At 41.3% G+C, this 16385-nt stretch overlaps 3 protein-coding genes across 5 annotated transcripts; 1 reads left to right on the top strand and 2 right to left on the bottom strand.

The window, feature by feature from the left end:
- Nucleotides 1-187: 187 nt before the first annotated feature.
- On the bottom strand, nt 188-4463 carry slc25a51b (solute carrier family 25 member 51b). The gene is made up of 2 exons (XM_068581193.1): nt 4327-4463; nt 188-2788 (listed from the first exon to the last, which is right to left on the bottom strand). The coding sequence occupies exon 2, from the start codon at nt 2713-2715 to the stop codon at nt 1780-1782; it is 936 nt and encodes a 311-aa protein (XP_068437294.1). The 5' UTR covers nt 2716-2788; nt 4327-4463; the 3' UTR covers nt 188-1779.
- Nucleotides 4464-4706: 243 nt separating this feature from the next.
- Nucleotides 4707-11805, top strand: ints10 (integrator complex subunit 10). 3 transcript variants are annotated; one of them, XM_068581628.1, is made up of 19 exons: nt 4708-4740; nt 5104-5225; nt 5375-5442; nt 5548-5651; nt 5849-5988; nt 6073-6154; nt 6236-6376; nt 6516-6690; nt 7051-7220; nt 7328-7467; nt 7618-7771; nt 7972-8054; nt 8428-8583; nt 9434-9542; nt 9871-9950; nt 10080-10242; nt 10383-10476; nt 10760-10828; nt 11294-11805. In XM_068581628.1, the coding sequence occupies exons 3-19, from the start codon at nt 5381-5383 to the stop codon at nt 11448-11450; spliced, it is 2079 nt and encodes a 692-aa protein (XP_068437729.1). In that variant the 5' UTR covers nt 4708-4740; nt 5104-5225; nt 5375-5380; the 3' UTR covers nt 11451-11805. The 3 variants fall into 3 exon arrangements, with proteins under 3 accessions (XP_068437710.1, XP_068437719.1, XP_068437729.1); XM_068581609.1 differs by having other exon boundaries at nt 4707-5225; XM_068581618.1 differs by lacking the exon at nt 10760-10828 and having other exon boundaries at nt 4707-5225.
- A 38-nt stretch (nt 11806-11843) lies between these two features.
- Nucleotides 11844-14472, bottom strand: tlr1 (toll-like receptor 1). Its single transcript, XM_068594383.1, has one exon. It carries the CDS (start codon nt 14470-14472, stop codon nt 12067-12069), a length of 2406 nt encoding a protein of 801 aa, XP_068450484.1. The 3' UTR covers nt 11844-12066.
- Between the last annotated feature and the right edge of the window lie 1913 nt (nt 14473-16385).

Genomic DNA, 16385 nt, shown 5'->3' on the forward strand with positions numbered 1-16385 from the left:
TTGAACAACGATCTGCTCCATCACTGAGCCACAGTCCCGATAAAGTAGAAGACACAGTTCCACAATGTACGGGTGCCTCTATTACAAAAGCAAAACACAATTTGTCATTTACTTTTAGTGAATAAAGCTCATTCTCAGAAAAAATATTTCAGTTGACATATGAAACATCCACAGACTTATTCGCCGTCAATGTGTTTAATAGATCGATTTTAAAACATTTAATATGGTTGCAATTATCCATTTGACATTTTCATAGTGATTTGGAGACTAGTGCTTAAGAAAAACAGGAAATTATGAACAGCTGTAAGCGAGTGTCCCACTTTCAAAACATAATTAGATTTTTATTTTCAAAAAAGGAAACCCTTGAAGATCCTGAAAAGATGCTCAGGAAACGTCACGTGGTGGACAATCAAAATGAAAAGAATTGGAGAAATAGGCCAAGAGAGATATTTCCATGGCAGCTTGAGCTTTTTGTGCCACTGAACATTACCCTCTGCCCCCTTTTTCTCTCAGCACTATTACTATTCAGTCTCTTTCTCTCTCTCTCTATGTCCAGGCAGCATGCCTTTCCTCTTCGGGCTGTCGTACCCAGCAAGAGCTGTTGCGTGGTGACAGAATCTACTCAAGCTTGAAATCTGAGCCCATTATGTCAACAGATGTTACAGACAGTAGAGCACGCGCGAGAGAACGAGAGCTAAAGTGTGAGTAGAGGGAGACATGTATAAAATAAGTGATATTAAAAGGTTATGAAAAGAAAACAAGCATTTAGACTGAGTTGGACAGAAAAATTAACAAATAGCCAAAAAATAAACAAAATGCAGCAATGGTGGATACAATTAATATCAAAAATAGTTTTTCTTAAATGGCAAATTTTTCTTTAAATAATCTTAAATAAAGAACAAATGTTTGAGAGATTATTTGTTGCAACTTAGGTCAACACTTATTTTCTCTTTTCCAATAAATGTGTTTTACTGACATGAATGCACATTTCTCAAAAATTACAGAGAGTAATTGACGAAACATTTCAGCTCCAAGTGGCAAAGAGAAACTGTTTGAAATAGCCAGCATGTGTCTGCTAGGCAGCATTTCCAAGATCGTCACTGATATAAATTTCAACAATTTCTGAAGTATTAACCTTTTGGTCTCACAAACATTTAGGCCGAAATAGTGGTGATGGAGCTTGAAGAGAAAATACATTTATTACACTCTCCTTGACAATTTAAACAGTCAACAGTAGAAAAGTGTTTCAGTTAAGTGGCAGAATACAGCCTCACAGAGGAAATGCTCTTGGTCAAACAAATAGACGAATGTTGTCTACAAAACACCACAACACTCAGCATAGACAAAGAAACAGGTAATTCAGTCAAGTAAGCTTTGCTTGAAACTGTAGAAAAAAGCAGAGTTCAGTTTTCGCCAAAACATTTTTGAACAGAGAGCAAACAAGGGCATTTCAATTGGACCCTGGCAAAGGTTTTGTATCGGCTAAAGCGTATATCTTGTTTATAATATTTTGAACAGTAAGTAATACTCATGGCATGTGGCAGGTGGGTTATCTTACACTGAATGTTGGCCCCTGTCCGATGTGCAATTTCACTGCTGTCTTTAAGTCATGGAGACTCTGGTGTTCAAAAAAGAATTGGCAGAGAGCAAGTACATCAGCTTTATTTTACAATTTCTTTTCTCCTCCACAAATGGAATCCATTCCTCCATACAGGTTTTTCCCTTTAAATGCTTTCCCCTTCTCTCCAGATCTCTATTATAGTATCCCCAATTCCCATCTTACATGACCTTCAGCAGTAGTTCATAGGTGGCATTGATGATTCCCCAGGAGAGGAGTGAACGGTGATAGTTAAGGTGGGCCCCTCTGAAGAGCATGGCCACACTGCCACCTCTTTCTCTCCACACTGTCAGCAGCACCTCCCTACAAGGCTGGAAGGCTCCACCGACCTTAGACTGAGCTCGGGACTTAACCACATTTAATGGATAGAACATAATGCCAAGGGCTGCCCCCAGCAAACCGCCACACACAAAATCATTAACCATGTGACCTGCCCGGCTAGTGGCTTCTGGGAGCTGCTCCTTAATGGGCCCGCGTAGCCCGAAGAAGAGCACATTGCTGGGGCCATTACGGAGAATTATGGGCACCAAGCCGCGGTAGCACTCTCTGGCGCCATGCTCAGTCAGAAGTGTCCGGAAGGTGTGGACTGTGTTGTTGAAGCGCCCGTGATGTCGATGGTCTTGCAGGAGAGTCTGCACACGCTCAAATGGCGTCAGGATAGCCTCTGCTGTTCCGGCCAATGCTGCAGCAAAGCTTCGGGTGACCAGCTCGGGCACACCACTGCCATCGGCACAGTCTAGTAAGACCCTTGAGAAGTCCTCGTACAGGCCAAACATGATGGCCACTGTAGTGCTCTTCTGGAGCAGCGGGGGCAGCAGGCCCCGGTAAAGATTCCTTAGCCCATCTCTCTGGAGCTGCTGCACCGCCTCGGTGGCCAGCACACCATGCAGTTGCTGGCGGAACAGGACTTTCTGGATGGGGAAAGTCACCACGATGTTGGTGAAAGCTGCAATGGAGCCACAGACATAGTGCTTTTTTCGAGTACCCAGCATGGCACCTAGAGCTCCAGAAGGCAGCAGGGAGCGGCCTCCTTTAGTCAGGGCAGCCTGAGGCTGAGGTGTTCGGGCTGACTCGGAGTCCATGGTGCTAACAGCCATGGGAAGCTTAGTGCTCCACAGCCTGTTACTCCAGCATCACATCAGCACCGCCCTCTTTTGCAAATGGTAGACCCTGTGAAAGAAAGAGGACATAATCCTGATCATCTTTTTTACAATTATTTGTATGGCTTGTGTATGAAAGGACCACCAGACACCATAAAAATAGGGTAATTGTACACACATGTCAACATTTAGGAAAAGAACAAATGGGATTCAATCAGTAATATGATATGTTTTGATTGGAGACCAGATTAAATGGCCCATTCATGCTACATGTTGCCTTAAAAGGATTAAACTGTTGTTAAGTTGTACAACCAGACTGCCCCAACTGGCTACACATACACAACTTGACGGATTAAAATGTCAGCTTAGTCATAGGGCAGGAGAGGACAACAATGAATAGCAGAAGAAGACACTAGGTCTGTTCATTTGATGTAATTACAAAGCACCATAGTCCACTGAAACATAACATATATAAACTAGGTTTTCCTCTTCCTACATAATAGTATTAACAAAACTGCTCAAATGAAAGAAATATCCTCTAAGTACCTGTAACACATAAAAGCAAGTTGTCTAGGAGTTTTCTAAATGTAGATCAAGAAAGACATAGTGGTGGCAAGGTCGTTAGAGGTCACAGCAAGTCAACCAAAATATCACTCCAGAAATACTGACACAGTTTCAGGTCAGTGTGAGAAACTCCGCTGCCACATGACTAATGACCTCGAGGAGAGCGTTATGTAATTTAGAAGTTCCCCAGTTTAAAGCACAGTACATTTGTTCAAGCATTTAAGTTTTGAAGTGTCACATTAATTCCAAATTGTAAGACTTTACACAATTACGTCCATGACATTTCACAGGAAACTACTAAACTAGACTGTATTAACCGGATGCATGCAACACATACAATACAAGCTTATTAGATTTTAAATTTAAATTTATTTTTGCTGATTGAGTAAAGTTGACTGCTGATGGTATTGTACTTTTGCAGTTAAAAATGTAAAACATCATCAGGATAACGATACTTTAACTATATCAACAGATTTGTGCTCGATTACGTAATCATCAGATAATATTTATAACTGAATCTTCCGGGAGACACGCCCTCTGTGTAACTTCCTGTTAACTAGCTTGTCACGTCATGGCTGTTGTCCTAGCATACTCTCTGTCACTGGGCTGACGCGGACACAAAGGCCTAACACCATTTAACGCCCCCATTAAGACAAAGACACGAAGCAAAACTACTTAGTGACTGTATGAGTAGCTGGCTGAAAAACAACAAATAATCGATTGGCGAGCCTGCTTTGCACAATGGCCAAACACCCGTCTGCTCGGCTGTTTAATTAACTTAGCCAGCTCACCATTAATCGTAGCTGGTCCTCGTCGGCTGTGTTAGAAACACTCAATTAGATGTTTTAAGGCAAGGTGAAAACACGAGAACAGAGTCAGCTATAATAGATGTTTGTTACAGGAAAACGCATGTAAGCCTAGCATGCTAACTGTCTAGCACAATCAGACTAAACAGACAAGCGTTGGTCAATGATTTGTTGGAGACTTCATTGACAGCGACTGGATGTCAACAGGCAAACGAGCGGCCCATTAATCAGTCTTTACCTGCAGTTTACGCCAAACGCTGTCCTGTCCCTGAACAGGTCAAGGGCGGGAGTTTTAGCAAAGTAATTGGGCCACAGTCGTAGGTCGATCTGCAGCCCAAGCAGCAGCAGGTGACAGAAGCAAAATGCATTTCCAGCGCATGCGCACTACTGAAGATCTGAGAGTATATGGATGGTCATCTTAGAGCTTATTTCCCCTTTGCACTATTAACGTCAGTTATTTGTGTTGTACAATAGTGGATCGTTTTAGCTGGTAAATAACGCACAACATTATAAAACGCTTAAACGAAGGATTTATTTAGGTTGTTTTGTTTCGTCGTAAAGCAGGGCGTAGAGACATTTTTACGACTATGATGTGACGTCATTATCGTAACGCCGAAGACGGTGTCGGTAAATAAAGGTTTAGCTTCGACTGGTAATTTAAACACGTTTTTTGTTGTTGCTTTGTTATTGTTAGTTTATTTTTCTCACTATCAACGGCCGTTAAATGTATACGATTTAATTGAATAACGGTACTGTGAACAGTAGTACCAAAGATACGAAAACAATACAAATATCAGCCGGTGGCAGCTGTATGTTGCTAGTTGTATTCCTACGTTTTGCACAAATCAGCTCTCTTTAGCTCAACGCTAACGTTGGCTAACGTTAACTGTAACAGCGTGCACTTCACATTTATGTTTTTGTGAGACAACTGTATGCACTAAACTGTTTTCTGAGCTGCGTGTGAGTTCAGCTTATCGCCTTCGCCACTGAAAGCTTGATGTATGTGAAATGTCAGCGCAAAAAGACTGCGAGTTTTTGGTGAAAAGAGCCCGGGATCTGGTCTCCGATGATCCCTGTGCGGCCAAAGCCTGGCTCATAACTGCCAGAACCCTTTACCCTGCAGATTTCAACATACAGGTAACATTAAGCATTGATATCAGCTTCTAATCGTCCAACCACCGGATGAATTAAACCAAATGCATCAGTCAAGCGCCATCACGTGTCTGAAGTGTGTGGATCTTCTGTTATGAGTTAATTGTTGTACTTTGGTTGACATATGTTCACAGTATGAAATGTACATCATCGAACGAAATGCAGAGAGGACAGCTTCCGCGGGGAGACTGCTGTACGACATGTGAGCTACAGTGTACTATCTAATGCTATGTGGTACAAAGGTTAATATTGGGGTCCCTTCACTGACTCTGACCTAACAGAAGCGAATCATTTATCCATTCTTTAGGTTTATTAACTTTCCAGATCAGCCCATTGTTTGGCGAGAGATCAGTGTCATCACAGCTGCACTCCGCAGTGATTCTCAGGACAAACATGCACAGTTTCTGCGAGGTGAGAGAAGTTTAACTCCCTATCTGGAATGTAGCTATGAAGTGTGGGGAATGGTGTTGGTTTTGAAATCTTAAATTTCTCTTTATATATATATATATATATATATATATATATATATATATATATATATATATATATATATATATATATATATATATACACACACACACATACATGTGTGTGTTTGTCTCCCTCAGGGCTTTTTGAGACGCTGCCTGGCCGTGTGCAGTGTGAGATGCTACTGAAAGCCACAGAACAATGTTTCAACACTCTGGAGAAGGCGGAGATGCTGCTCCTTCTTCTTAAGCGCTTTCCTGAGTCTGTGGTTCAACACGGAGTATGTAATAATAACATAGCTGTGATGAGTTGACATATGAATGTGTACGAAATGGTCACTGTTAACTTTATGCTGTATGTTTAGGTCAATCTAGGAGAAAAATTGTTGGAGGCTGAGGCATCAGAGAATGTGGAGACTCCTGTCAACTGCTTCAGAAAACTTTTCGGTCAGTAAAACCCTCACATTAAAACTTGCTTTTCATAAAAAATGTATTTTCAATTATTTGTATTATTCCTTGTTATTACAGTGTGTGATGTCCTTCCTTTGGTCATAAACAACATGGACATGCGGTTGCCGGCCAGCCTGATGCAGAAGTACATGCTAAAAGCAGCTGAATTCTACATTGGCTATGTAACTCGTGGACCCTCACCTGATGTACAGATACAAGGTAGAGTAGCACTCCTCTTCGTGCTAACTCAGTGTGATACTTTAAACCTCAAGGTTTTCTGTCCTATATTAGCGACATCTTCATATGGGTTAATTGCTTGTCTGACATTTTTTGCTGCTCATCTTGTTCTTTGTTTCAGGCTCTCAAGAAGGTGGGTCTCTCAAGTCACCCACTGTGTCCCGTGGCTCTCAGCGTTATGTGATTGATGGTCTTTCGGAAAAATCATCAGTGGTAGCAGAACCTTGGGAGAGGCTATTGGATATCCTCGCTGTGGTTGGAGCACGCTGCGAGTGGCAGGGAGACAAGGGACAGAGGTAGTCTGTCTACTCATGTCACTGAGATTTAAAGTTGGTCATTTGGAGGCTGAGTTGTACTGCATTTTATTAAGAGGTGTTTTTGGATTTAAGTTCCACTGTCCCTGATATAAATGGATTCATAGATTTGTTTGTCAGACCACATAAAAAAGAAATTTGGTGTCACAAATATATGTTCAGATGATTGTTCCATCATAAAGAGGTCTGTAAAAGTGAGAGGCATAGGACAGGGATTGTTAACATCCAAATGCAATACTTACAGATGTTATACACATTTATACATCAGTAGCATTGGCCATTTGAATGTGAGTATAAATATTGTTAAATAAATATTGTTTTATTTTTTTGCTTGTGCTCTAGGAGTTATGTGGACATGCTGCAGAGAGTAAAGGAGCTGTGTCGCTATCTGCCTGGTCTGGAAGGAGACACATGGTCCCGCTGTTGCAGTCAGGTGGTCATCTGTGCTTCACTCGTCCTCTTCCGCAGCGCCTTCCTCTATGTCTCAGCTGTGCAGCCTGCACTGTTCCAAGGTTGGCTTCCATATTTGCTTGTTCAACCCTAGTTCTTCAAGATATGTATCTCTGCTGTCTTTTCAATGAAAGGTAAAAAGATCAAAACATGAGTTTTTGTTTGGCAGGTTTGAATGCTTTGAGCTCGGGGCCGTGGATCCTTGTAGAGGATTTGAGTTCGGTGTATAACGATGTGGAAGTGGAGAGGGGAGCAGTGAAACATGCACATAAAAAACGCAAACTGGCAGATGGGAGAGAGAAGACAATGGTGAGGATGGATCAGAAATAATTTAACTGTTTCTAGTCACGAAATATTCTGCAAGGTTGTACTTTATGTGTTCTTAAGAAGGGGACTGTGGTCTGTTTCCGTTTGTGTCTGCTTCTCTTTGTGTTACCATGTGCGTGCGTGTCATTGTAGAGCTCAGATGATGAGGAAGGCTTGGGAAAAGGTCGCGGTCGACACATTTTGGTGAACAAGAATGAGATGCCCAACTGGTCAGAGACTCTGGAGAGCTTTCGCACAGCAAGGGAAAGCTGGGACCTTCTTCACTCCCATGATGGCCTGGAAACTGGTAAGCACCTCCTGTGTTCATGTGTTTTTGTTTACTTACCTAGATAGGGTCCAATCACTCCAACACATTATCATAAAGTGAGAACCTCAACAGCTGCAGATGTATTATCATGCTTTGTAAAAGCGTTCTCTATATAACTGTCTTTAATTCCTGTTTAAAGAGAAAAGGCTTACTAATTTGTTTTTATAACATTTTAACAGAATTCAGTAAAATCTGTGCCTCTTGGAAGACGGAAAGCTGGCTGTGGTTCAGAATATTCCTCACCGACACAATCATATACCAGGCAAGCAACGGTTATGAAGATTTATGATTTTGTTGTTTTATTGTCGTTTATATTTTTGTAAAGTATTTAATCAGTTTGTACTGGATGTAATTTAACTTTATTGATCTGTGAGGACATGTAGTTATTGTATGAGCCGCATAGACGACATGTACATAATAAATATGTAGTTATACATATTTATTAATTCATACAATATTTAAAGAACAGGCCAAGTAGAGTTTATGGAACAACTAATGGCAACGAGCGGATTGAACTGAAGTACATTTAATGGAATTGATTCAATCTATAGTTTTCCTAATTGGGTAATATTTACAAATGTTAAAATAAGTCTCTTTCCATGTGCCTCATTGGTTGTTTGTGTGTGTGTCTTCAGGGACAGTACCGTAAGGCCCTCTCGAGCCTGCACCAGATGGCTGCAGTGCAGCAGCCTCAGCCTGGACAGCAGAGCCCCTCAGGGCAGGCCAGTCTGGAGCACCACAGGGCCCTCATACAGCAGGCGTCCTGCCACTATGCAGTGGGAGAGTACAGGGTACACACACACGTGCACACAGACACACACATACACACACATACACACACACACACACACACACACACACACACACACACACACGCACACACACATACACACACAAACACAAACAACACTACTCGTGTTGTTGCCTTTTTCCATCGTTTGGTCCTTTTTTCCATATTGGGAATTCATGCCTGGCCCAAATGTATTGTGTTGTATTATTGTATTGAGCAGTAATTGTTGTACTATTTCTATTCAAATGGTTTACAACCTCTGATATTTAATGCTACTACTGTAGATATCTGTTGTTCTAATATTATTTATACTGATACACTATATTGCACTGTAATGTACAAAGGAGATTGTTTTGCTTTTATTATTCTACCATCTGGTTTTATTATACAAAATATAATGCTATGTGGGTCATGCTCCAAGAATCAATCTATAACTCCAACTAGCCTGCAGGTGGCATCATAGTTAATTACATTTTTTTCAAGAAAATTGTAGATCAATTTAACCATTTTGACTGACTGAATTGGATCTGTTTATTTTTGCTTCTACAGGCTTCTACAATTAATACATGCAAAAGCTTTATTATGTAGCATTATTTGACATGCATACCTTAATTATCTATAAAATTCCCCAGAGATAAAAACTTTGTGTAATAATTTTGAGAACACGTTGTGGCCCAGCAAAAGGATATCCATAATACACGGCCGACATGTGCTTACAGCAGGATTTTGAGTCCAAGTGACAAAATACATATAGACAATATATTTAATTTAATTTGAATATAACATTTTGTGTGATTGCGTTGCCCTGTTCATACATGTGACGCATGAGTTGTACTGTGTGTGTTAATCAGATGGCCTGTGAGAAGCTGCTTGATGTTGTCGGTAGTCTGATGGCCCCGAGTCAGGAACCAAGTAAGACTCTAGAGGAACAAAGTCGCTTCAAGGCCAAAATGAGGAAAGGTAAACACTTCCTGCTTCCCATCGGTGAAGAGCTTTTAACTCTTTATGTAAAATTTACATGTAATATACATCTTTTGTCGAACAAAATGGTTTCATATCTTTGGCAAAAATGTTGGCATTGTGTGTGTCTGTATGTTGACAGATTGTTATGACCATTAAACTCAATAAATACAAGAAAACCACAGGTTACATTTGATGAAATGTACATATTAACTAGACAAAAAACAAACTTTGTTAAAACTACTGTCGTTTCGATATAAATCAAGAAATATATACTGTAACTGTTGTGTCAGAACGTTATGCAGTGACTTATTTTTTTCATATCCAGGTAATGACCTAAGATTGCTTCCCTGCACCAGCAAAGCCGTGTTACCTTTCTGCCTCCAGCTGATGTTGGCTTGCTTCAAGGTACTTAAACTTGTCAAGGCTGTGGAAATGCTGAATTTGTCACCATTCATGTCGATAAATTTTTCAAGACTATTAAGTTAATAAACCTAGCATAACCCACTTTCTCTTTTTCTCATTTTGTGCAATCAGCTCCGTGCATTCACAGACAATCGTGATGACCTGTCCCTCGGTCACGTGGTGGTGCTCCTGCAGCACGACTGGCCGCAGGGCGAGATGCTGTTTTTAAAGGCATTGGAAAAGATCTGTCAGCAAGGCGGTTTACAGTATGAGAATTTCTTCAACTATGTCACCAGTATCCTTCTTTTGTAACTCACAGAAGCCTGACAGCAAGGGATTGACAAATAATGTATAGAGAAAAAGTGCTTTGTGGTTATCTTGTCTGTCTTTTATGATCTTGGCCGTTAGTTTCCATAAGCTCATGACTTTTTTCAGACATTGACATGTTGGAGGAGTTTGCTTACCTGCGTACTCCAGAAGGTGGCAGGATTCAACTTGAGTTCCTGCCCAATCAGGGCATGCTGATCAAGTAAGCGTGACTCATTCAGAAATGTTTTAGTTGCATCGTGACTCTGCGCACACTCGTTCTGTTGCTGTTTTTATAGAGAACAGCGATATTGATTGACGATCTAAGTAGACATGGCCTGTGGGTAAAAATGTACTTTGAAATGATACTGCTGTTGACAAAGCGATATTAGACACAAGGTAAAATGTATGGGTAAAATACAACTACTCCATATATTGCTGTAGAAGTTAAGCCACTTAAATGCACCCTCACTGACTGAGAGTTGTTGAATGTTGCTGTCCTTCAGGAACCCTAGTCCCGCCCTGGGGGTGGAGTTAAATACCCTTCTGCTACAAGGGGTGCAGACGATGGACAGGTACCCCAGGCCCCTCCTGCCACAGTCCCATCCCTCCCCCCCCACACCAGTCACCCTCCCTTCATTCCCAACTTCAAGGCTTGCCATCCCTCCAGTTTTGAGTTGGGCCTGTCATTTTACATCCAGAAATAGTTTGATTTCCTGTTGGCGTTTGTTTATTTGAGCTATTGCTCTTCTTTTTGTGGTCATCACTGTTGTTGTTCTTTGAGGATGATGTTGGTCTTGTTGTGCAGTCAATTTAGATTGTTTTCCTTTTCATAACACTTGAGCTCATTTCATTTGTGAACATGTTTTGTGTCTTTTTTATTTATGATGAAACTTTTGTTGCGTAATCTTGAATGGTTGATTCATGTAGGGAAAAAGCTGTTTCTGTGATTTGGTTTTTACTGCAAGTTATGTCTTAATAATACATCTCTGACAATATGTATGTTTGTGTTCATTTCATTTGTCTTCTTTTTTTTTCAGACACCACACCGTGACTCGTGGGATCACCAAGGGAGTGAAGGAAGATTTCCGTCTGGCCATGGAGAGGCAGGTGTCACGTTGTGGAGAGAACCTGTACAATGTGCTTCACCGTTTCTGCATCAACGAGAAAATCATCATCATCCAGTCTCTTCCTTGACTCTTCGCCTGTGACTTTTGAACCTTTTCATAGTGGATATTTCAGGCACAGTTTTAATGCAGCTGGACTGACTTCATGACTTCGACACAGGACACATTTCTAACTCTCTTGTCTTCATCATTCATCTATGAACTCTTCAGAACATATTACATCTCCTCCTGGTGAGAATACTGGTTTTCTGAATATACAGTGCTCATGCAATTAACGTAGTATGTGTGTAGTATTCTTCTTGACATGTGCACAACCACATTTTAAGTGGTTTAATCATATTGTGACATTAGTGGGAATCAGTTATGACAAAAGAATTGAGTGCATTTTTGATATTCTTGGTTGAAGTTTATTCTTTTTGTTACAGTTTATATACATGTTTCCATTAAATGTCCTCTAAATGGTTTATATTTTACAAGAACTCAGTTTATCTTCAGCTTATATTACAAGATGAAAATTTAGATATTGTGTATAATGCGTTTCAGAAAGAATACTGGAAAATGTTCACACTTCTTTTTTGCTCCAGAGTACCCAAGTTTTTACTCCTACTGTGTTCCCTATTTGACTTTAGATGAGTTCACAGATCCTCTTCACACTTCCTTTTCCTTTGTCAGCCTGCTTTCCAAACTCACTCTAGTTCTGCTACTGGTACATTTGTCAGGTCTGCCTGTAGTGCAGCCCTGAGATTAGCCCAAAACAGCCTGTGCTTGGCCCTATCCTGAGGCCACTCCCAGTATGTGTGCCGGCCCATCATGGACTTTAGCTGGTAGTACTTGGATGGGATCAGGTATTGAGGCAGAGGCTCGAGCAGTACCAGTATAACGCTGTCCATGCCCCAAGCGCGGCGTTGGTGGCTGGCAAAGTACAGCTCATAATGGCACCACTCGCTCTTGACAAAGTGAGCAGAGAGCACAAACACGGAGCGTCGGCTCTTCTCCACACAGGCAATGATGTTTTCAATTATTGTCTTTCCCGGTACAAAGTTTTCCTCATGGTGACAGATTCGGAGCCCTCCTGCGCTGCCTTCAAGGTTTGGGAGAAGGGAGTTCTGCACCCAGTCCGCGTCATGCTGGCTATAGGACACAAAAGCATGAAACTCAACACCCAACATATCTTCAGGTCGAATTTGATTCATTCTGGCGCGATGTTTGGCTCTGGTCCACTGCCAGATCATGCCCATATACCAGGGGACATCCAAACGATGGCACAGGGTTACAACTGCAATCATCACTACCACCGCTGGGCACAGGATGGTGGTAGCTAGCAGGCCGATATTACAGGAGACCTCTGGGATATAGATGTCTTTCAAGGGCAAGTCTCTAACAGCCTCTGGGTAACTGCAGTTATACTCCAAAGGCCAGCTCAACAATTCAATATCTGTGTGACTTCTTTTCTTTTCAGACTCAATGCCAAGTCTTATGAAAGTCCTCAGAGCGCAGGTGCAGGTGAAGGGGTTGCTACTAACATCCAGGGTTTTCAGTTTGGGGCAGCTTTCCAGCTTGTTCACAGATGGGGCATTGAGGGAATTGGACTTGAGCAGAAGCTTATTTAAAATGGGGAAGCCGTTACATACTGGAAGGTCCCGCAGCCTGTTAGCGTTTAGATTCAGAGATGAAAGGTTTTCCAGTTTTAAGATGGACAATGGTATCACAGAAACCTGGTTGTTCTGGAGGTCCAGTGTCTCTATTCCTTTTGGGAGGCATTTAAAAACAGAAGCTGTCAGACCGTTGGAAGCCAGTGTCATATTGGTGATGTTTGGTGGCCAGGCACATTCTCCAAGACCATCATAAACCAGGGAGTTGATGCTGAGGTCCAGATGTTGCAGTGACTTCATGAATTGCACCCGTTTGCTCAGGGTCTGAAGGCTCTTGAAATTATTGCCAACCAGAATCAATTCCCTCACATTATCCAGATTCTCACATTCAAGACTTTCTTCACCTTCCACTCCGGAGAAGATGGAGTCAGATAGGGCGCAATTGGAGAAGTCCAGCTGGAGGATAGGACTTTGCAACTTTGGGCATGTCATGTGTATGATTGAAGTCTCAACGATTGCTAAACTCTCCACCGGTATGTTGATAAAAAAGTTGTAAACGGCTTCTTGTGAAAATATGAAAGACTTTACAACCGCCCTTCTAGCTGTGAAGGACTTCATCTTAGATGTCAGGGTCTCTCCAGTGTCGTTTCGAGGCAGATTCCGCAAGGTCGAGTCAGAGGCCGTCAGATGAGTGACTGATGTATGCAGGATCACACTGACAAAGTCAGTCAAGTCTTTCCAGTCAATTGATATGTTGGTGAGATAAAGATGAGATGTAAGGATTTCTACTTTCTCGCTCAACTGCTTACTCAGGTCTTTGTAGCCACCAGTCAAATCCATCAGCTCCACTACAGCAAAGAGTGACAGTGCATCAGAGACCATATCATGGTTTATTATTTGATAGCTAGTGAAGGCGATCTGAAGCTTTTGAGCATGGACATCCTGCAGACTACCTGCTGTATAACCCTGTTGATTCTCAAGGGAAAGGGTAAGTGTATGCAGTTTCACGTCATCAATATTAATAAAATCGCTGTTATTGATGTTTTTTGCTCCAAGAGCTAATCTCTGCAGTTTTACCAGGGTTCTGAACTCAGGGCCAAGTGTCATTTTGAGAAAGTTGTTGCAGACTAAATTCAGCACCAGAAGGTTCTCTGTGTGGAGCAGGTACCGCTGACCCGACAAGTCCCTGAGTCTGTTGTGGGAAAGGTCGAGAACCTCCAGGAGTGGCGTGTCGAGGAACGTCTCTGCATCAATGTCCTTCAAACTATTCCACGAAACGTTGAGGAACCTCAGGAGTGTGGTGTTTTTGAAGTCTCCTTGGTGAAGTTGCTGTATGTGGTTGCATGAAAGGTCTAAAAGCTCAGTCGTCTTTGGCAGGTCTCTTGGGACAGAGGCGAGGTTTCTGGATGAGCGGTCTACGATGCTGTCAGAAGATAAACCAATCGCCTGGAGTCCCATTAACATGGCTGCCGCCAAGAGGACTGCGATCACAGGCCTCATTGTTAGTCTGGGTAGAAGTAAGAAAATAAGCAGATCATACATACACTCAGTTGCCAGTTCATTTGGTACACCTGGCATAAGCGATTGCAGTCTAATACAATAGTGTCGCAATATATCTTAGGAAAGCTATATCTTGTTTTTTGTTGAAACTTTGTTAGAGAAGTGTGATTGAACTTCATGGTCATTTTGAAGGATGTAGTTTGTGGTGCTGTCAAACTGTATGCCATGACACACAGAGGTGTGCGTGTTATTTAGCCTACCCTCAGATTTAAATGAGATGGAAAAAATAACAGACACAAATAATAATGAAAAAATAGTCTGTGTAAACCTCTCAACCGTGTCAACAATTCCAAATGGTAATCTTTCTGAGGGTAGGATGTCGTTTGATTTTTGTTGTCTTCCTTATTTGATCTACAGTGCACTGTGCGTGGTCATAACATTGATTTACGTTTGACAATATATTACCTTTGATCAGTCAGGGGCTTACAGAGTCAGATTTTAAATATTGAATTGACCAAATGATAGGGCTTAGATTCAGTAATGATTTTACATAGTACATAGACAGAAAAAAAGAGTGTACTTACGTTGGACAGATGACCTTCTTTTGTTCGTGGTGACAAAAATTCAAAAAGGTTCGCCAACAATCAAAAGCAGTCCGACTTGAAACCAATAATCAGCAGTTGTCTTCTTCTGTTGCTTTAGTTTTTTTTCTGACACAACCTGCTGATGTCACATTAAATAACCTCACGATGAGGATATGGAAATGAAAGCAACTGTCAGACCAACCACCGCTTTCCCTCGTACATCCTCTTTTCACTTATTTACTGTAAAGAGTATAGGGAACAACTATTCTGAATTAAATGACATCTGGTTCTTTACATGCTGGTGTTTACTGGACTGTGTTTAAAAGCTATTTTGCCTCTGCCTTGGTTTTGGATGAAAGCTAATGTTGAGGGTCTTTGCCACAAACCTACCAAACTATTAACAATTGTCTTTACTATGTCAAGTGTATGTATGTTACATGTCCTACTGTGTAAGGGTGTTGGATGAATGTCACATTTAAAAAGCACCTCTGTGTTATCAGGCATATTTCTTTTCAGTATCATAGCGACCACACAGAGGTCAGTCTGGATGGTAGATGACCATTTCAACTCAATTAACTTATCCCACTAATGCCTTGAAGCAAAGGGTATCCTGGGCAACTGCCATGTTTACTCTAGACACTGCCTGTAATGTGGAAGGACAAAGAAGGGGATTTTTTTGTTTTATTGTGATTGGGGGGCTTTATTAGGGGAAATGTGTGTACAGACAGATGGACAGTCACACAAACATACACTTCCCAACAATGTTTTTAGTCGAGCAGCACTGCTGTTTGCTTTGGTCACTGACTGTTACTCATATAGTAAGAGGAGCTAAATTGAATAAGGTGATATGAGCTGGTGTCACTGTTCTCACCTGGTATGGGTTCTGATCAAATCTTCGAAGCAGCTTCTGGCCATAAGACAACAAAAGGAAAACAGCCTGTTTTTCTTTTTCTTTCTACAGTTTCAGGCTAAACGAGGTTGCAGTGTTCTTTGTATGCGTTGAACATAATTCATATTGGAAAAATGTCATCCATTTCACTCAAATGTGAGTAAAATGGACCACTGAAAACCTTAATTTAAGAGGACAACAAATGTATATGTATTTGCTGGAAACACATACAGCAATGTGAACTACTTCTTAGTTAGGGAGCTAAGATCAGAGTGCAAGCTAATTATTGACACAAGAACCTTTTTACAGCAATCGACAGCATGTTTAGATCTGCAGCCTCAGGGATATCCTCTTTAAATGTTGACCCTTTCTTTGAAATAGTTTTTTTCTTTTTTTTATTTGAGGATACAATTGAAGAAGTGTTTCTGAAATAAGTGGTA

Source organism: Clinocottus analis, unplaced genomic scaffold (assembly GCF_023055335.1).
Source record: "Clinocottus analis isolate CAN_PGR_092001 unplaced genomic scaffold, fCliAna1.0.p SCAF_10, whole genome shotgun sequence".
In the NCBI taxonomy this organism is placed as follows: domain Eukaryota; kingdom Metazoa; phylum Chordata; class Actinopteri; order Perciformes; family Cottidae; genus Clinocottus; species Clinocottus analis.

Excerpts from the sequence above, each read along its gene's own strand:
- ints10 (XM_068581609.1), top strand. The coding sequence starts at position 5,097 with ATGTCAGCGCAAAAAGACTGCGAGTTTTTGGTGAAAAGAGCCCGGGAT. Across the intron at positions 5,989-6,072 it reads AGTCTGTGGTTCAACACGGA|GTCAATCTAGGAGAAAAATT; the intron begins GTATGTAATAAT and ends CTGTATGTTTAG. Across the intron at positions 6,155-6,235 it reads CTGCTTCAGAAAACTTTTCG|TGTGTGATGTCCTTCCTTTG; the intron begins GTCAGTAAAACC and ends TTGTTATTACAG.
- tlr1 (XM_068594383.1), bottom strand. The coding sequence starts at position 14,472 with ATGAGGCCTGTGATCGCAGTCCTCTTGGCGGCAGCCATGTTAATGGGA.
- slc25a51b (XM_068581193.1), bottom strand. The coding sequence starts at position 2,715 with ATGGCTGTTAGCACCATGGACTCCGAGTCAGCCCGAACACCTCAGCCT.